The 18,996-nt window shown below is 41.0% G+C and overlaps 1 protein-coding gene across 2 annotated transcripts; it reads left to right on the forward strand.

The window, feature by feature from the left end:
* Positions 1 to 649: 649 nt before the first annotated feature.
* Positions 650 to 17,695, forward strand: IRAK2 (interleukin 1 receptor associated kinase 2). 2 transcript variants are annotated; one of them, XM_067303534.1, is made up of 13 exons: positions 650 to 777; positions 1,206 to 1,385; positions 7,052 to 7,216; positions 7,920 to 8,026; positions 9,538 to 9,732; positions 10,169 to 10,233; positions 10,648 to 10,762; positions 11,524 to 11,633; positions 12,023 to 12,218; positions 12,937 to 12,999; positions 14,078 to 14,278; positions 14,445 to 14,964; positions 15,355 to 17,695. In XM_067303534.1, exons 1-13 carry the CDS (start codon positions 669 to 671, stop codon positions 15,471 to 15,473), a joined length of 2,145 nt encoding a protein of 714 aa, XP_067159635.1. In that variant the 5' UTR covers positions 650 to 668; the 3' UTR covers positions 15,474 to 17,695. The 2 variants fall into 2 exon arrangements, with proteins under 2 accessions (XP_067159635.1, XP_067159636.1); XM_067303535.1 differs by having other exon boundaries at positions 7,052 to 7,213.
* Positions 17,696 to 18,996: the final 1,301 nt, after the last annotated feature.

The raw sequence follows: 18,996 nt of genomic DNA on the forward strand, positions 1-18,996 counted from the left end.
TCCAAAGTTTGAAAGCTTAATGCTGTAATCGTAGGAATTGGCTATATTATAAAATATATGCAAACTATAAAGGAAAGATAAATTAAAAGCTCTCAGAATTTACAGTAGTGTTTACTGGGGCTAAATAGAAAGAGAAGAGAAGGAGGAATGGGCTGAAGTCTCGTATTGCAGGCTGTCGCGTGATGGCAGAGGCAGGGCTGCAGGGCTCTCTGCAAGCAGATCATTTTGCCATCAGTGTCTGCAACCTGCACGGTGGCAGATTAATTAATTATAAACGCTCCAAGTGCAGAGCTGCATCAGAGGCAGATTAAATGCGAAATACAAAAAAGGACCGAAAAGTCAGGCAGGTCGTGCTGGACCCTGAACGCACGTCTCGGAGCTGATCCCCGGCTGCCAAGGCGCGAGCCCCGGCGGCGGCCCCGCCCCCCCCCGGACCCCCCCGCGCGTGCAGCGCCGAGCGCAGCAGGGCCGCGCGGAGGTGCGCAGCGGCTGCACGGGCGGGCGCGCGGGGGGGGGCGGGGCCCTACGGTGACGTCACCCGCGGAGGGCGGGGCGAGGAGGGCGGGGCGGGGCTGCGGCCCGGCCCCTGGGCGCGGGGGGGGGGAAGACGACGGGACGGTACTGCGCGCGGCGAGCGCGGTCGCGGGCAGCGGGTGCGCGGGGCGGCGATGTCCGTGCGGCGGCCGCCGCGCTACCTGCACAGCCTGCCCGCCTGGGTGCTGGAGGACTTCTGCCAGAAGATGGACTGCCTCAGCGACCCCGACTGGATGCGCTTCGGTGAGCGCCGCGCCGCGCCCCGCGCCCCTGCGCTCCCGCCGCCCCCCCCCCCCCACCCCCCCCCGCTCGCTGCTGCTCTCTTTCCTGAGCGAAGAACGCCGGGAATCGGATCTGAACTTCCTCTGGTGCAAAGCATCAACCTGCAGGAAGATTACGGGGAAACTGTGCTGAGAAGTGCGGTTGGGTTTTCTGTTAGGGTCTCCGGTATAGCAAAAAGACGTATCTTTTTCAGAGCGCTCAGAGGAATAAAAGGGATACCTCGCTCTCAGGAACTGAAGTCGCTTCGTGCCTGCGTAGCTGATTTATTGTGATCCTACCTTTAAAAAGCGTGCAAATGAAAAGCAGCATGTATATACGTCACACGTTAGCATTCCTGCTTGCTTGTTCTTTCTCAACTTTAAACAGAAATATCCGTTGTCTCCCCGCAGCCTCCTACGTGATCACTGACCAAACGGAGCTGCGGAAGATCAAGTGCATGGAGAAGACGGGGATCAGCGTGACGAGGGAGCTCATGTGGTGGTGGGGAGTGAGGCTGGCGACCGTGCAGCAGCTGCTGGACCTGCTGCAGGGGCTGCAGCTCTACCGGGCGGCCCAAGTCATCCTGGACTGTGAGTAGCCGCCCCCTGCTCCCTGCCCCGGGGGGCTCCGTGCCTCGTGTCCCGGCGCCGGGGCCCGGCCCCGCAAACCCCTCGTTACCGCTAGGAACGCTTTGCTGGGAACTTCCCGCTCAAAAGGTTTCTCCGATTCTGATTCTCTGCCCTCGTAAATAAAATTCCTGAGGGGAAAGCAGGAAATGATATAGCCAAGCTTAAAGGTAAGGTTGGGTATGGTCTGAAGCAGGAGCATCTCTCTAATGCATCAGACAGGGCTTTAAAACAGACAGACTTTAATTATGAAAGTTTTCACTTTTCGTATATTCTTGTTTCTCAGTGAAATTTTGTCATTAGGCTCTAATGAGCAACCAACTCAGGGCAGAAAAACGTATGACCAACTCTGGCTCTGCAGCCTGCTTTCCTGCCCCGTGAGAAAAAGCTTATGAAAAGAGAGAAATGGTTTACCTGACTACCTATTCTACTATTTCTTTATCCCACTTCATATTTTCTCTACTCGTATCATATGTGCTCCTAGTTCCTTCCATAAATTAAACAACTTTAGTTCTTTATAACTCTTTGCATGTAATTCTTCGCTCCTGTCTCCAATTTGCCATATTTCAGATGTATGTTCTTTGAGATCGGATGACTAGAGCTGAACACAGATGCGCCTTGTTAAACTGCTGCGTTATAAAAATCATAAGGCTTTTTTTATTATTATTTTACTTTCAATTTTTGTGTGTTGAAAACTGTTTTATTTGCAGCTGTCCACTTTTATAAACCAAACTGATCCTTGATCCAGTTCTACCGATAAATCTGTTGGACCCTGAATAACATGCTTAGCCTTTCTGTATTGAGTTGCCCTGAGAAGTTAGGACTGGACTACATTCCCCTTTTCACATCTGTTTTCACCCAAAACCCATTTACTTGGAAAACAGATGTTTGCAAGAATTTCACCTGCTCTCCATAGAGAATTACTAGGAAGGAAAACTACAGATTTTTGTTATGTGGCCAGAAATGCTTAGTGAAATACTAGGATTTTTCCAGGCACCCATGGAAAGAGGACAAAGATGATGAGGGCACAGGCTTTCACAAGATGGAAAATGTGCCGGAGCACCTTCTGCTTTTCGCGTTCCGCTAGCAGGGATTGTCCCTCGCGATTTTGGTTACAACATGAGCCTGTTGCGAAACAGAAACAGCGTCAGCGGCCGCGGGGCAGGACGGGGCAGGGCGGCCAAGAGCGGAGTCAGCCCGCAGTTGGCGCTTGCTGCCGCCTAGCAGCTAGAGGCATTTCTCAGGGAAGTTCCCATAACTCGGCAGTGTTTTCTTGCCGCTGCATTTCTTTTGTCTTTCTGTAGGTTTCTCGTGTTAGCATCACTTTTAACCTTCATTTTGGAATGGCGAAAAAACTCTTTGCATTCGGTCGTATCAGTTTAGGAGATGGTGACAGTTTTTTTCCCTAGCTCTTCTGCTGAGCAAAGAGAGCTACAGGAAACAACTTAGTTCTGTTTTGCTTTGTACATCAGTACTGTTGGTTTAGTCACAGTGACTGTGACTTTGAGGGTCCAGTCTGAGCGGACAGGATGGAAAACGAATTTTTTTACCTATACACTGAATACACTTGACCTAGATATCACCAGTGCAATAAGCCTGGCTCCCTCATTGTGATATTTTACGGATACCTCAAAGCAGACAGTGACTTGCTCTGTGTCCGTTCAGTATTTAACAGGGTATCTTCCTAGCCCATAACGAGAGTTTCTATGTGCTCTGACAGTACACAGAATAACCTACCACACCTTAAGCTTGAACTAGTTACCGCAGTTGCCCTCTTTACCTTTCAGAAAGCATTCGGGGCCCACCTGTGTTTACTGCTGGCTTATTTCAGTGTATTCCTCACACAGCGCTCTTTGGCGTTTCTGTAATCCCACTGTACGCATTGTCATTTAATCAAAAAAAATGAACAGCTGCGTTTTCCTTCTGAGAAACATAAAAACTGAAACAGAAGATTAACTGCTTTTTTACAACTACGTAAAAACTGCAACAATTTTCAAAAAATTTGTATCTTTCACAGAAAAGTCTGTTTTGTTCCTCTAGGTACGATGGCTTCTTTTCTGTGTGGGTTAATTTTGCATTTTTGCAAAAGCTGTGTTCAACAATGCTGGAAATGTGGCTTGTAATAACAAATGAAATGCTGCTGCTTTTTCCCCAAGGTGGCAGAGAGCTTTCTGTCCTCCAACAGGCCTTTAAAACGAGGCCACGAGGAGATTTCAGGCCGAGATTAGTTCAGCACATGGCAGCGGTGACTCACGCTGCAGCTTCAAGAGGAGCTTTGTTTGTCTGATTTCAGATAGCTGTCGCTTGCGAACCGCAGCATCGCTGGCTTCGAGCTGGTGCGCGGCACGTTCGGGACAGCTGCCCCCAGGAAACCCGGAGGCTGCACAGTGCAGCTCTGCGATCATCGGACTTGCTCCCGTGCACAAAAGCCAGGACGCGACACAGGTTTAGATCTCAACAGGCAGGATTTTAAAGCCCCTCTTAAAGCCCCTCTTAGACAACATTGCTTGCACGAGGACCGAGTAAGACTTGCTGCTTGAATTACGCACAATGTGCAGAGCCTCCAGCCTCCAAGCCAAGAGCAAATTCCAGCAGCATCACCTGTCAGATACGACACAGACACAGAAATAATCATCATCGCAGTGCAGAAGCAGGCGCGCTCCTCCCGTTTGACCGGTTTGAGTGGTACGCAAACAGCGCTGCAGCTTGTGCAATGTGCACCTGACTCCAGCCTCCAGTGCAAGAGCGGTACCTGCTTTCTCTCGTGCTTCTGTGATTCACCCATTATGTTAATATTTTGAGCTTTCTCAGAAATATTTCTGAGACTTTTTGGACTTCGCTTGCCACCAGCAGCAATAACTGAGGGGTTTCCCCTGCTAAAAATAAAAGCCAATCAGCTTCTTCCAGACTGGAGGAGTACGCTTTGTGACTTCTGCAGAAAAGCTTGGTTTCTAAAAAATCAAATGGGCTAATGCAAGTAAATGGGTCTTTGCAATGACTTCTGATGGGCTAGATTAGGCTGCAGGAAAGTAAATACTAAGAAATCATGGCAAGAAAAGGACATACTCAGTTCAGCTCCTTAAGACATTGAACTGATGTACTAGAGATCTAAGATCCCTCTGTTTCTGCTCCATGCAGAGCATTATGAGGTTTTTTTATTATGAGCTCTCTGAATTCTGTAGGGCAACATGAAGACCAGAAAAAGAGGATGGAAGACACCAAATCTTGTGGACCAGTCAATTTTTAGTTATGTTTCTGGCTGATCAATAATCATTTTTGCCCCAAATCAATTCAAATGCAATGACTTATAAAAATGAAATGAATTTTTTCCCTTAACTTCTTACAATCTTCTTTTATATTGAACTCCATAGCAAAATTTAATATTAATTTCAGTGGCAGAATGTGTGGGTTATTTTGTCACTCTTCCATGTGCAGTAGTTAACATTTTCTGTAATTAACTGAGTGTAGGTCTTCCATCATGTGCTTGGTCATAAACAGCGGTGCTTTCTAGCAGGCTGGTTTTAGGTTTAAACAAATCTTTTCAGTCTTTACCTTTTACTTCTGTTTTTATATCCGAATATGCTTACTCAGCTGATGTTTCTCAAGCAGATACGATGGAGTACACACCGCTTGTTCTGTTGGGCATGCTCTTAATAAAACTAAGACGTCCCAACTCTGACAGTCTTTACATCACCATAACTCTACTCAGTCTGACTTCTGGATGTCTGGAATAATATTTTTTTCTGAACTCATCTATGCATATATCAGTTCTTTAGCTTCAGTGGTGACCTCTTTGTCTGATGTGCAGGAAGTTGCAAAATTCATGAAAAGTGCTGAAAAGATGGGTTGAAAGAAGGAAATGATTCTAATTTCAGAGGTTTCTAGGTTAAAGTACTAGGGGAAAAAAACCACCAACAGCAGAACAGTCAATTTTGACTAAAGGTCTGTAGTCAGTTGATACCTAAAACAATTTCTAGCCAAAAATCCATAAAGTTTGTGATTTCATAGCATTCTGGCACAGCACTAAAGAAACATAACTAATTTTTCTGAGTTTTAATTTAAAGACCTAGTCTCATCCCAACCTGCATTCATAGGTGACATTGAAGAAAGTGGATACAAACTCCAGACAAAATTCAAAGAAAAAAGGTTACCTGAGATGAACATGCCCACCTCTACCATTATTGCTCTTCAGATACCTCTACTCTTCAAAGCTTAATACAATGAAACTGTCATACCTTATTTTCTCTTAAATTTCAGTTCTACAGAAGTTAATGAGATCATTTGTTTTCTTATAAGGAACACGATTATAAATGAAGTACACCGCTTCCTGCTTGTTGCAGTTACTCCCAATGCTTTGTTTGTACAAAAAAGAACACAAAGCTATTAGCTGATTTCAAAAGCAAACAGAGGCGCTTGGTGTCAACATATACTGCGCTCAAGATAAAAAGCTCATAAAAGTGTGACAGAAAATTCATATTAATACGCTTATTTTCTTTTATATCAAAAGAAAAAATTGTACTAACTATAATTATATTAGTATAATCAGTAATTATTATTTAGTAATTATACTAAATGTATTGGTGATAAAAGATGCCAGGTAAAAAAACATAATTTTAGAACTAAAATGAGGAGTAGATACGGTTATCAGGCATTAGAAAGTCCTTAGATATCTCTAGTGCATGCCGGATATTTCAAAGTTCCCTTTCAACCTCAGTTTTAAACGTCTTCCTGAATTCCAGCTCTCTTCAGGAGACTTTTGATAGCTTCATATATCAGAATGTCTTGAAATTTTTTTTACTTTATTTTTTCCTCATCCTAACTGTAGCCTAATCTAATGTTAATAACTTCCTCTAAGATGTAGCTATTCTTCAGTTCCTTGTATGCTGAAAGCAGCTCTGTTCTTCTCTTAAGCATACTTCCTGGTTGCTTTTTTCAGGTCAGATTCTGAGATTTGTGTGTACACAGAGTAGGATCTTGAGGAGCTGTAATGAATCAATAATTTGGCCTTTAATTTTTCCTTATATATCAGTTATTCTTTCCTGTGGCGGCTGTTGTGTTCTTCCTTGATTGTCTCCAATTTGTTTCTTTCTGTTAATAAGTGAAAATATGATTCTTTATTGAAACTAGTTCTATATAGGAAGGTGTTTTCTGGAAATGAGCACGGTCATGACACTAAAACCACGCAATTCAAAATCGCCTGAAAGTATTTAGCTGACTAAAACCAATGGAATTCTGTCAACCTTTTTCTCAGTTCCATGACAATTAACAAAGGATTAGATGCCTTCTCTTGGCTGTGAGATATTTGTGGTTTGAGATCATCAGCTGCAAGATGTTACATGAAAAATGACAAAATAAATAATTATTGCTAATCTCTTATTAAAAGAGGCTATATATCTTTTGCATAGTCATAACTGCTATTTGTTTCGAGCTATCACTTTTTTATTTTTTCATAGTAGTTAATGTGCCTATGAAGTGAATTTAAATATTAATAATATTCAAATAATTAAACAATAAACATAACACATTTGTAGTGTTAATTTAAACTTACAGCTCATTTTCCCTGCACAGCTGATTAGAATCTGACTCTTTTTCCCTGGTAATCTTCATCTTTCTGTTTTTCTCTTTTGCAGGGAAATCAGCCTCTAATGTTACCAATTCTGAAAAAAAAGAGCTGGTAGAGCCGCCTAAAGAGGAGAATATATCTTTAACTCCCACAGAAAATAAAGAGAGAGAAAACGAGATAAGCCTGTTGCCATTACCAGACTCTTCACATTTGGGAATATCACCAGCAGGTAGTGAGTAAAATGATAATTCTGCATTTGCTTTGAAGCTGGAATGGCCATACGGACCAGACTGGTTCCCCTTCACTTTCAGTACAGTATAAATGATTGCATTACAGTTCAAAATGGTCACATTTGAATGGTTGCCTTTTTCCCAGCACTGTTGTCTCCCAAGCTGTTTATTCCTAACTTTACCCCAGGGCCTCACGGCTCTCTTGGCTTTGAGAGATGCTGCTATAACTATCCTGTGGGGTCTCGGAGCGCATTTCCCAGTTCCGCCAGAGCCCCTGGTCCCGTCCTGGCTCCATGCTGAGACTAGAGCCATGCATACGCTGTCCCACCCCGTGTCCTTGTTTCCACCCAAAACACATCTGGCCCAGAAGAGAGCCCCGCAGGCATCCACGGCCCCCCTGCCTGGGAAAGGGAGGGACCAGAGCCACGGGGCGAGGGGAGGATTCCCGACCGACAGTACCCCGGCGAGCTCTGGGAGCTCCGTAAGCCTCAGACAGGACTAAAGAGATCTGCACGGTTGTCTTGCAAGGAGGAACCAGAAAAACAGCTCCGTATCTTCACATAGTATCTCCCATTTTGACAGCTTGTTGCAGATTATACCATTTAGGAAATTTGACAAAATAACCCAGACCCTCATAATTAGTCACCCGGGCTGTGATATTACAATAAGTAAGGTGTATTTTCAATGCTGTTAATTCCCTTTCAGACCCTATTTCTGTAGGAGCTTTGTGTTCACTCCCTTCACCACCAACTCCCCCAGGAGACCTCTTGAAATCCTTACAGTCAAATCCTCCCGTCTCATCAAGTGTGAAGGTAAATCCCTTTCATACTGCTTGATTATAACAATGCAAATTGTATTTATGCCATTTTGTGTTTCTTCAGTTAAAAGATCACGTGTAGACTTCCATGTACTCATATAAAATATAGATCTACTGAAAAAGTGCAGCCTGATTACAATGTATTTAGGTTCACTATAATACTAACGCTTTAAGATTACTTATGATTTACGTCACTTTTCTTGCCACTGAAGGACAAGTGAGGGACAAAATTAACTATACTGCATACTGCAAAGCTGAGCATGGAAAATACACCCGCAAATGGCAGTTAATTTTCAAGTATAGATTTTGTAGGAGACTTAACATTTCTCGTATGACGACAATGCAAAATGAAAGCACTGACTTGTCAGAATGGCATATTTTTTTTTGCTTTAAATTTATACTTAAAGTGTGGTGGGTTAGTGGTTTTATAGTATCATCATTTATGTTGGAAGGGTGGAAGGGACCTCTGGAGGTCTCCAGTCCAACCTCCTGCTCCAACATGGGCTAATGTCGAAGTTAGGTCAGGTTGCCCAGAGCCTTGTCCCAGAGCTGAGTTTTGAAAACCTCCAAAGATGGAGGTTCCACCACCTCTCTCTCTGGGCCCCTCTTCCAGGGCTTGACCATCTCACTGTGAAAGGTTTTTCTTATGTTCTCAATGATCTCACCGCACAGCCTCCTCTTCTTCCTCCCTGTAGCTCTCTGGTCTTTGAGATAGCCTGGCTAGATCTTTCCTGTGGGGTCTCAGAGGGTGTGCACATTCTGGTCCCATTTGACTCTGTGTTGGCATGATTTTGTTTTGTTTTGTTTTGTTTGATTTTTGTTTTTTTTGGAAGATTGTATTTTAAGACTTTTAACTCTTTTAAAATAACATGGTACAAGAGCACCAGGCAGAAGAGAAGGTTGTTACAAAGAACACAGTAGTTCGAGTTTCTGGAGAGGGAGTTACTGTTTTGTTATCTCATGTCTGGAGCACATCAAAGTTGTGGAAGCTGCATGATTATTTTTTGGCTCTACGGGAACTGTAATATCAAATGGCATTAGGACTTTCCGTACTGGAAGCAACAGATTATTTTACAAGGCAATGCCACATGCTTCAGAGGTAGATGTATTACTGCATGAGGGACACTCCCTTCTGGTCCAGTTGTTGCTTAAAGTATGCCCCAGCCATAAGAATTAATGGTTCTTTTAACTTACACTAACGTCACTTCAAATAAATATATGGACTTTTAAGCAAAACCAAGTCTGTTTTCTGGGAAAGGTGGTAATGCAAATTGGTAACTGTTTTCCAGTCTCTTCTACTATGCAAAATTTTTACATCAAACAGATCAAGACAAGTATTAGAAAAGGAAAACACAATGAGTGATTGCACGGTACTTTTCACAGTTTCTTTCAACAATCACTTCACTCACTTCTTAAATCATGGAAAAGACAATAGGACGTTTGAAAGGGAAGGAAAAGGCATATGAATTTTCATGAGATAAACTTGTTTTTTCTTCAAACGTGTAGCCCTGCAGCTCTTCTACTCCTCAGCAGGAGACAACGACTGATCTCCCCAGCGGGAGTCTTTTGTGGACCCAGAGGGAAGTTACTAATGCCACAGATGGTTTTAGTGATGAGAGCAGAATTTGTGAAGGTTCTTTTGCAGATGTCTACAAAGGTCAGAGGCACAACACAATGTATGTCATCAAAAGACTGAAAGAGGCAAGTACTCCAGCTTTTGTTTTTTTTCTTTCTGAAGGGAAATATTTTGTTAGCACCTCTTGAACATTAGCAGGTGTCATTTAATATTATGTGGGCTAGGAACCAGAGCTGCTATGCAAGACAAAAGGGAAATGATGAGTAATAAGTAAACCTTGATTCCACAAACGTGTATGAGAGATATCATACTCTCACAAGTAATTCTGTTAACTTTATCCGTGGGCGTAGCCCAAGCGAACTAGCTGCATTGAGAATTGGATCAGAGGTGTCTTTATGCTGTTTTTTTATTTTCAGTTAATTGGTGCTTGTGACACACAATTGTCATTAGTGATACTTTCCTACTTTCTAAGTGGTTTGTCATCTAGAGAGTAAAAGCTTTGTATAAAAGCAGTGTCTTAATAATTACTATTGACATTATATTGCATATTTTCGTTTTCAGACGGAATGTACAAGCCCAAATTCAACTCAAAGATTCTTTCATACAGAAGTACAGATTTGCTTTCGGTGAGCGGTTGACTTTTAAATATAGTCTGTTCACATCCTACGTGTGGCCTGTTGCTGGTGCGTTTAGTGCAAGACTGACGTGCATATCATCTACCGGGCACTGTCCTGTGCTGGGGGCAGTGGGGTTTTGCACTGCCTTTGCAGGAGCCCTGGGAAGCAGGGGAGGGAGTGGTGCTTTCCGGAGCCTCGTATCCCTCCTAGTTGCTCGGAATGGGGCTGAGCTATAAACCTCTCTCTTCTCTGCGACTAGGTTAGCCTTGTGCAATCCTGCTTAGGACCATTCTGTGCTTCCAGCTGAAGGACACAACATGGTTTCCAATTGCCTTGAATTTAGGAATTTATTCCAGCTCAGGAAAGTACTTTTCTGCACTGCTCTCATTTCATTTGCAAAACATTGTTGATCTATGTTTGCAGGTGTTGCCATGTTAACATTTTGCAGCTAATGGGTTTCTCAGTAGAAACTGGATTACACTGTCTGATATATCCATACCTGCCTAATGGATCACTACAAAACAAACTTCATTGTCAAGTAAGTAAATAATATGGGTCCATTATCTACCTGCCCTGTAAGGATACTGTGTGAAAAGCAATTTTATCTCCTCGAATTCTGAGAAACAGTAAAAGAAGGTGCCCAAATATGTTGACTGTATGTATTAGAAAAGGTTGCAACTCTTTTTCAGTTTTTCTACAGCAAAGCAGATCAGGTCAGCAAGAAGTTTCTGCTTTGCAGCCCTAGGAATTTTTAAATAATAAGTCCGCAAAATGTGTCTGTTCATATTGTAATATTTTATTGGATTTGGGAATATGTTACTGTAGAGTCCATCGTCATATTCCGTTGTGTCACAAGCCTTCACTGACAGTACATGCTATGAAGTTGTACAAGGGCTTAAGGGAGAACAGTTTATGAGAACTTCACACCTATTGAAAGAGCATTTGCAGAGGAAATCATATGACAGAAACATCAGAATAGTGATCCATCAAAAACAGTATTATGTCTCAATAATGGCCAATTCTTGGTGCTTTGGAGAAGCATGATCTCTGCTGTATCTTTACCTCACTGTATCCTATGCCAGGCAAAATGTCCAGTACAGTACATAAGAAGAAATTCCTTCCTGGGCCTTGAAATCATCAGCTTCCTGCCATGGACCAGATTCTTGGTTTAGGTCTTCAGGAGTTTTGCTAGTGATTGCAGTGGAAATAAAACTAAGCCTTTTGCTTGCAAAACTACTAATGTCTTATAGTTTTTATTCTGTAAAAATAAAAATATCAATCTTTCTCACTTTCTTGCAGGATGATTCTGCTCCACTGACCTGGGAGATGCGCATCAGCATTTCCACAGGACTAATCCGAGCTGTACAGTATCTACATAATTTTGAAATTCTTCATGGTAATATCAAAAGGTGAGGGGTTTGGCACGTCCTTGTTCCAAATTTCTTTATTTCCAGGATTTCTTTAATACTAATGGCTGAAAGCTCCTAAAATTTTGAAATCCATTTGCAGTATCTTTCTGCCTTCTGTTATCTCTTGTTCTGTAGGGTGTTTACCCTCCATATGTTCATTTGCCTCTCTTTTCAGCATAATGGAAGTGTATTCTTATGGTAATTTTTGGAGTGCTTTCTCTTCCCCCTCTCCCTTTCTCCCCATTCTTTATCCTTTCCTTCTTACATACCAGGCCAAATACTGGAAGTTGTGTCCTTCAGGGCTTGCCTTAACTGTAAAAATGTAATTCTTTACCTCAAGTTAAAGTAATTACTCAACCAGTAATGCTATTTGCCTTTCATTATCATAGCTCAAATGTCTTGTTGGATGAAAACTTTACACCAAAGCTCGGACATTCAGGTCTGCGATTGTATTCTGTTGATAAGAAATCAGAGTATGCTATGATGAAAACCAAAGTCCTACAAGCTTCTCTTATTTATCTGCCAGAAGATTTTATCAGGCATGGGCAGTTAACAGAAAAAGTTGATATATTTGGCTGTGGTGTGGTAAGTTGCCTTTTTTCCATGTTCTGTTGCGTTGTATGATGATTCTAGACAGGAAAAAGGATATATGGACATCTGCTCATCCTCTCCATATACTCATTTTGCCTGCAATTTCACATCATAGTTTCTGACTGTATAATGGGTTAAAATTGTGTTTAATTATGTTCATCCTACAAATAAACTTCAACTGGTGGCAGAGTAAGGTGAATCTTTTGAGCAACAGAAGCAAAATTCTTTCTGGTTGCAAAAAAATTTATTACTGCTGATAGTTTAGAAAAAACAGAGCAGCAGAAAGACTGCAATTAGATTCTCAGAACTCTTGCAAATCTGCCACATCAAATGCTAACAAACATCACCTGTTAATCTGGAATTTCAACTAGAATAATTGAATAAATAAGACAGTTTACTACATCACCTGTCTCAAAATTTTCATTTTAATAGGAAGTTACTGTATTCAGTGCAGTTTTTTATCTAGATTTAGAATGGCTTTCTTCTCATCCCTTGGTTTAATGTTATCTCTTGTGTCTCATTACAAAATTTAGACTTGGTTCTAGAGGTGGATCTAAACTGTCATGGAGATTGCCCAAATCTGGTGTTATTTAGCCATGTGATGTGGGAAAATAATTTCAAAATGCTGTAGTAGTTCAATATTCCTTTAGTTACAAAACTCATTTTTAAAAACATAATTTAAATTGTTTTATCTGTCAAATATATTTTCTAGGTTTTAGCAGAGATATTGACAGGGGTTAAGGCAATGGATGAAGGAAGACACCCTATTTATCTGGTAAGGAAAAGCAGAAATAATGAACACTAACCTGAGTGAATGGGGTTGTTGTCATAAATTGAATTTACATTTTACATAAATGCAGTTTTTTATCTGCAGTCTGCTTGCAGATCCTAAAGAAGCGATGTTTAGAAGCCATATCCTAGTTCCACTAACATCAGTGGTCTACCAGCCCTAAAATAGGAGCAGAATGTATGTTCCTATTTCACATATCAGACTCATCAGTGCTGGCCCTAATTACATAGGAGATGCTCCAAAATCACTGGTGTTTAAATACATGCTTATTTAAGAAAAAAGGCTTTGTGTTGAAACTCTGCTGCATGTTTTTTATGTGCCAGAAAGATGTATGTTATGAGCCAGAGTGAATGGGGAAACCTGGGTAGGAGATAACTGCAGTTGCTCTTTAAGATGTTTATCAGACATTTATGTATTACACCAGTGATTGGAATTTATATCCTGGCCAATCTGCCCAAGCTGTAATTAGAACTACACAAACAACTTTCACAAACAACCAGAACTGGCCAGGCTCAATGAATGCCACTAACACCATCTTAATGAAAACAGACTCCGCTTACGGGATATACTCCTGGTTTGATATCTTGGTGAAGCCTTGAGGGGAAAAGGACAGTATTCTCACTTACTATTTCCAAACACATCAGCAGTGTTCAAATGGATTCAGAAAACAAAGGATCTGAGGTTTCTGATTTCTTAACAAGTATTTGAAAAAGACCTGTGCAAGAATGCCATTACATACAGTGCTGATTATTTTTTGTTTTTTGAAATGGTCAGATCACAGGCATAAGTCTGTAAGGCCTGCCTCAAACAGCTGGATCTCCTTTAGTGAATTGGACGTTAGACACATGCAGAGAAAACCTTTGGGCTTTTTTCCTCCTGTGAAAACAAACGTTTCTGTCACTTGAACTAAGGGAGATTCCAAAAGCTTTTAAGTCTGTAAACCTGCTACTAAGGAGCAATATAACAAATATATAGGAAGACTCTTATCTACTCAGTAGTACAGATAGAAATAAATGTTTGTGTTAATTTTGTCTTCACTAATGTATCTCTTTCCCTTGAACAGAAAGATATGATTGCTGATGAAATTCAAATAGTGAAAGAAAACTCATGCTCCAAGGTCAAAAATTTTGAAAAGCTAGCTGCCAAGGAAATATGCTGTAAATATCTAGACAAGAAAGCAGGACACTTGCTGGAAGAGATTGCTGTTGATTTTGCATTGGCCATCTGCTTTTGTCTGAGAAAAAAGAATCCTAACATAGCAGAGGTAAATATTTTAAATACAGGAGCAGGAGTTTAGTCTCCTTGCTACCAAGGTCTGAAGCTACAACATTCATGCCTTAACTGTTTTATGAGTATGTTTTACATAGCAATATGTGTAAGCAGGGATACACGGATTATTCCTCATTCACAGATTTCACTGTTAAAAACAGGTGCTTGAAATTATGGAAATGGCTGAAAATAAGTTAAGAGAGCATAACATTTGTGAAGACAGCACTTCTTCTGGATCTTCCCTGAACACCCCAGAAGAAACAGATGATGAGACAACTAGCCTCAACGTGGATGGTGGTTCTTCACAGGAGAAGAAAGAGGATAGCACATGGACAAAGACCATGACAGGTGCCAATCCATGCACACCTTTAACAGGAGCTGTGTCGCCTGACATTTACTATGGACGAATGTCAAGGGTCCCTTGTGAATCAGATGAATCAAGCAGTTTTATGTGGAATTCTGCAGAAGGGTCTACAGATGAGCTATCTAGCAACAGTTGTTACAATTCAGAAAATACCACAACCTCCGAGTACAGGAAAAAGGAGGAAGGACCTGTGAATGGACTCCAGGAAAGAAACATGGCATCCACTGAAAGTGATGAGACCTCGGAAACAACGTCTACTGCACAGAGCACCTTTCAAGGAAGAAATGCAGACCTTGATGCTTCGTGTTCTTCACAAGGTAAATCTCATTAGTTCTGAAGGGTGGACACAGAACGTTCAGACATACAGTCTTCAGGGTGCTGCGGCAAAACTGCTCATGCTCCTGTTCTGATAACCACAGTCTTTGTGAAAAGTGCCCTAATATTATAATAGTACAGATAAAATACTCTTTTCTCCAGATTTTTTTTTTAAGTTCTTCTTCCTATCTAGAAACACATTTCAGTAAATCCTGTGTTCTTGGTTTGATATTATCAATAAACCTACAAAATATTCTTTGGCTTTCTATCAGATTTTTTTTCATAAACCAGATTTTCTTTTAATTTAAAATTATTGTCTATTCCTTAGACAAAGATGGATTTTTTTTTTTCTCAATATTTTGGCTTTTTTTTTTTTGTTTTTTGTTTTTCAGCATTAGCCAGAGAGACATCTTGGAAAATAAAGATAAATGATCAAAAAAAGAAGCTCATGGAAAATATTTTACTATATGAAGAAGACAAATTAAACAGTTCTGAACTTTTCGAATCTTAAATTGGATGGATTTATTAGAGGTGACCAGCTCAGAAGAAGAAATAAGGACTGTCTCCTCATTAGAACGATGGTAAAAGTATACCTTTCATATAAGGCTAAGTAGCAGATTTTGACCAGAAACATTAACCCTCTCTGAAGAAAACAAAAGTGATCACATTTGAGATGAACCAGAAAATATCTGTTCTAAGCAGATTAAAACAAAATGCAACTCTGTAAACATAAATGCCTTCTTTCTTCTCATTTGCAACTTAAACAAAATATGGCAAATACCAAGAACTACCAAAATAATTTTCAAGGTTCTTTTGCAATGCACTTCAGAAGGCATCTGCACATAATGTATCTCATTTAAAATCACAATCCTAGAAGTTATAGGGCAAGCATTGATCAGCAACTAGTTGGCAATACTCTTTATTGTTATCACATTGTACACAAGCAGACAGAAATCTCTGAAGAGACTGGAGATGGTTTCAATTTCCAAAATAATTATTTTGTATAATCTTATTCCACATATTTGGAAAACACTCCCTATCAGAGAGAGAATTTTTATGCAAGTTCTCAGATGAATTCCATTTGACTCTTTTTCAATGTGAATTGCACTGAAAATTGTTGTAAGTGAATAATTTAAGCCATGTTAGTCTACTCTATGACCTACTCTACTAGCTGTATGTATATGATGCTGTCTTAAGTCTAACTTTTAAGTTTCACTGTCAACAGCTCTAAAACAGTGTTTAGTACTTGGTAAGGATGTTTTTGGAAGTTAATTTCTGTGTTCTTTACATGTTATTAAGGTCTCTCATTTTGTTTCACATGGTGACTATTATATATTTTGGATTAGGAACAAGATTTTAATTTAAAAACTACTTAATTTTTTCATGGGTCATTTGAAATTTGATTTGTTAAATTTCTTTTGGCAATGGGTAAATGAATCAGTGAAAGATAAGCTAGTAAATGGACCTGTTTGTGGAGCCCCACTCACTGAGCATTCCTTGAGAAGGAATTTTTTGTGTGTGTCTTGTGGCTTACCCAGCAACAGTAGTAGCCCTGGGGTCACTCTCCGTGATCACTCTGAAAAGAAAAGAAAAAAAAAATAGAAACTTGTATGCTGTCCTATTTATTATGAAGTGAAAACCCCTCAAGAAATGAGTGTCACTTTTATTGTTATGACTATTTATTATTTGTCTTACTGTTTGCATTTTCCACTCTTGTGCAATCTAAGGAAATATATGTTTATGATGAGCAAAAAGACCATGTAGCTCAGCATACTGACAAAGGTGACTGCTGCCTCAGTAGCATGGATAATCAGACCCAATCTATGGAAATGGGCAAAATTCCCACTGAAGTTCATGGAATATTTGAAAAAGCATACAAATTTATATGTAATTCTTCTCAATGGAACTGTGTAATGGTATAACTTCCCAGGCTTTACATTAAGATTGCTGAGTAAGGCCTCATAGCTTCTATATTTGTATAGTACCTAGTTCATTGTGGGTACTATTATGCACATGTAAGAGTATTTTAACTTAAGATCTGAGTATTATAATCATCTACACATTTATCAAGTGGATTTTTACACTCAAAACTGATAGAATTCCTTAAATATAAGTGCCTTGGATACTGTTGATATATTTTCCAGTGTCAGGTTGTTTTATTTTAGCAGATTCAAAGAAAGAAAAAAATGGTACTGACATAAACATGAAGAGTATATTCAGATTATCCAAAAATTGCTTAATTTTTTTAAGATTTCATTGAGATACCTTATGGTGATGAAAGTTTAATATTCATTGTTTTTGATGTATATGTTTTGGGAGATCCATGGTTGATACCTCAGGTCTCTTCCAGGAAGAAATGTGTATAGACACACCCACAGAGCTGAATGAAAAACCTGACTCTTTTTTTTTTTTGCTTTCCAAAAACATAATTTAGACACAGTTCTGTTTCGCAAAAATACTTTAAAGGTCTTGTTCTCATTTTAACACAGAACAAAAATAGTGAAGCTGAAATTGTTATTCTTTGCCTATTTCCATGTTAATTTTAAGATATTCTGAGGGAGTATACATGGTTTTGTAGGTTACATAATGTACCATATATAAGATAAAGCATAGTCTACAGTAATGGTGCTCTGTGACCCAACTGTTGGCTGTTCAGTGTAACGCATGTTTTAATCTCAACCTGGCAAATTTGTAATTCGTTAATATATTTGTGAATAAAATACTGAAAAAGCCCTTTCTGTGTATCCTGTTTTTGCACGATACGTGGCACAGCAGAATGCATCTCATCCAGCCTCTCTGCGTAACTTGTGTTCTTAAGGAAGCAGCTCAAAGTCTCTTGGTGCATACTTAATTATTAGTAATTGCAACAGTAGTATAAGCATACATCTATTAATTCACTGTTAAATAATTGGTTTTTGCTGATCCTTTGAGGCATCCCTAAAGAAAGATTCCACTCTAAAACTAGCAGTGACAGTTACTGTAGTTTAGATGCACCCTCTGTGTAATATTCTCTATACGTGAGACACTGTAGCCCTTTCTCAAAAATGAAGGAAATCTCTACTCAGGTGCTCTTTTGTCATAAACACTGGCATAAGGGCACAGTATATAAATGGGAACAAAAAGGCAGTTAATCTGTAGAAATGTGTAAATCGAGTTAATGTGGAGATTAGCACCTCGCAAAGGGCAGGTGGGACCTGGAGCCTGAACGTGACCCCACGTTGGTGACTGACGGTGACAAGTCTGAAGGTGCTTCAGAGCGTCTCGCCTGTTTCTTTAGCATACATAAATACTAACGAACACACACAACAAAGGCAATTCTTCAGGTGACGCCGCACATCCCCCTGCACCATCGTTCTGGTGCCCCTGTACAACGCTCTCGCCTACAGGCGTCGTCAGCTACAGGAACTCACGCAGCACAGCCCCTGGGGCTTCTGCCCTCTCCCCGGCTGAAAGGCATCACCGTTCTCTCTCTCACTGGGTCCTTTAATTAATAAAGCCCGTGCGTAATTAACAAAGCCCGGTAGGAGAGTCACCGGGGGCCGCCGCGCCGCGCCCCGCCTGCCCTCAGCGCCAGGGCGGCGCCGCCACACCGCCCCCTCCCCCCCCCCGCCTCTTCCCGCCCCCCGCGGCCGCTCCCGTGCCGCGCGCGGCGCCGCTGTGAGGGGAGGCGGCGCCGCCTTTCCCGCCCTTCCGCCGCGGGCGCCTCAGGGGCGGTTGGGCGGCCGTACCCGCTCCCTCCTGCGAAATGTCCCCAGTGGCGGCTTGTAGTCCTGGGCCCTGTTACTGAAAACGAGCTCACAAATGTGTTTGTCAATGAAGCTTTCGGGTTTCAGTCGTCATTTCCTTCTGCTAACGAATTTTGGAGGCGCTTTCTAACGTCATTCGTTCATGTGTTTTAAAGGCTTCTAGTGTCATTCCTGCCACCCCTGCTTTTAACCACGAAGCAATACTTATTTTGTGGAAGTCTTTCAGGTCTGGGCTTCCTGTTCTTGCAACAAACTCCAAGAAATAACACAATGGGGTGAGAAAGCACT

Source organism: Apteryx mantelli, chromosome 12 (assembly GCF_036417845.1).
Source record: "Apteryx mantelli isolate bAptMan1 chromosome 12, bAptMan1.hap1, whole genome shotgun sequence".
NCBI classification, from domain to species: domain Eukaryota; kingdom Metazoa; phylum Chordata; class Aves; order Apterygiformes; family Apterygidae; genus Apteryx; species Apteryx mantelli.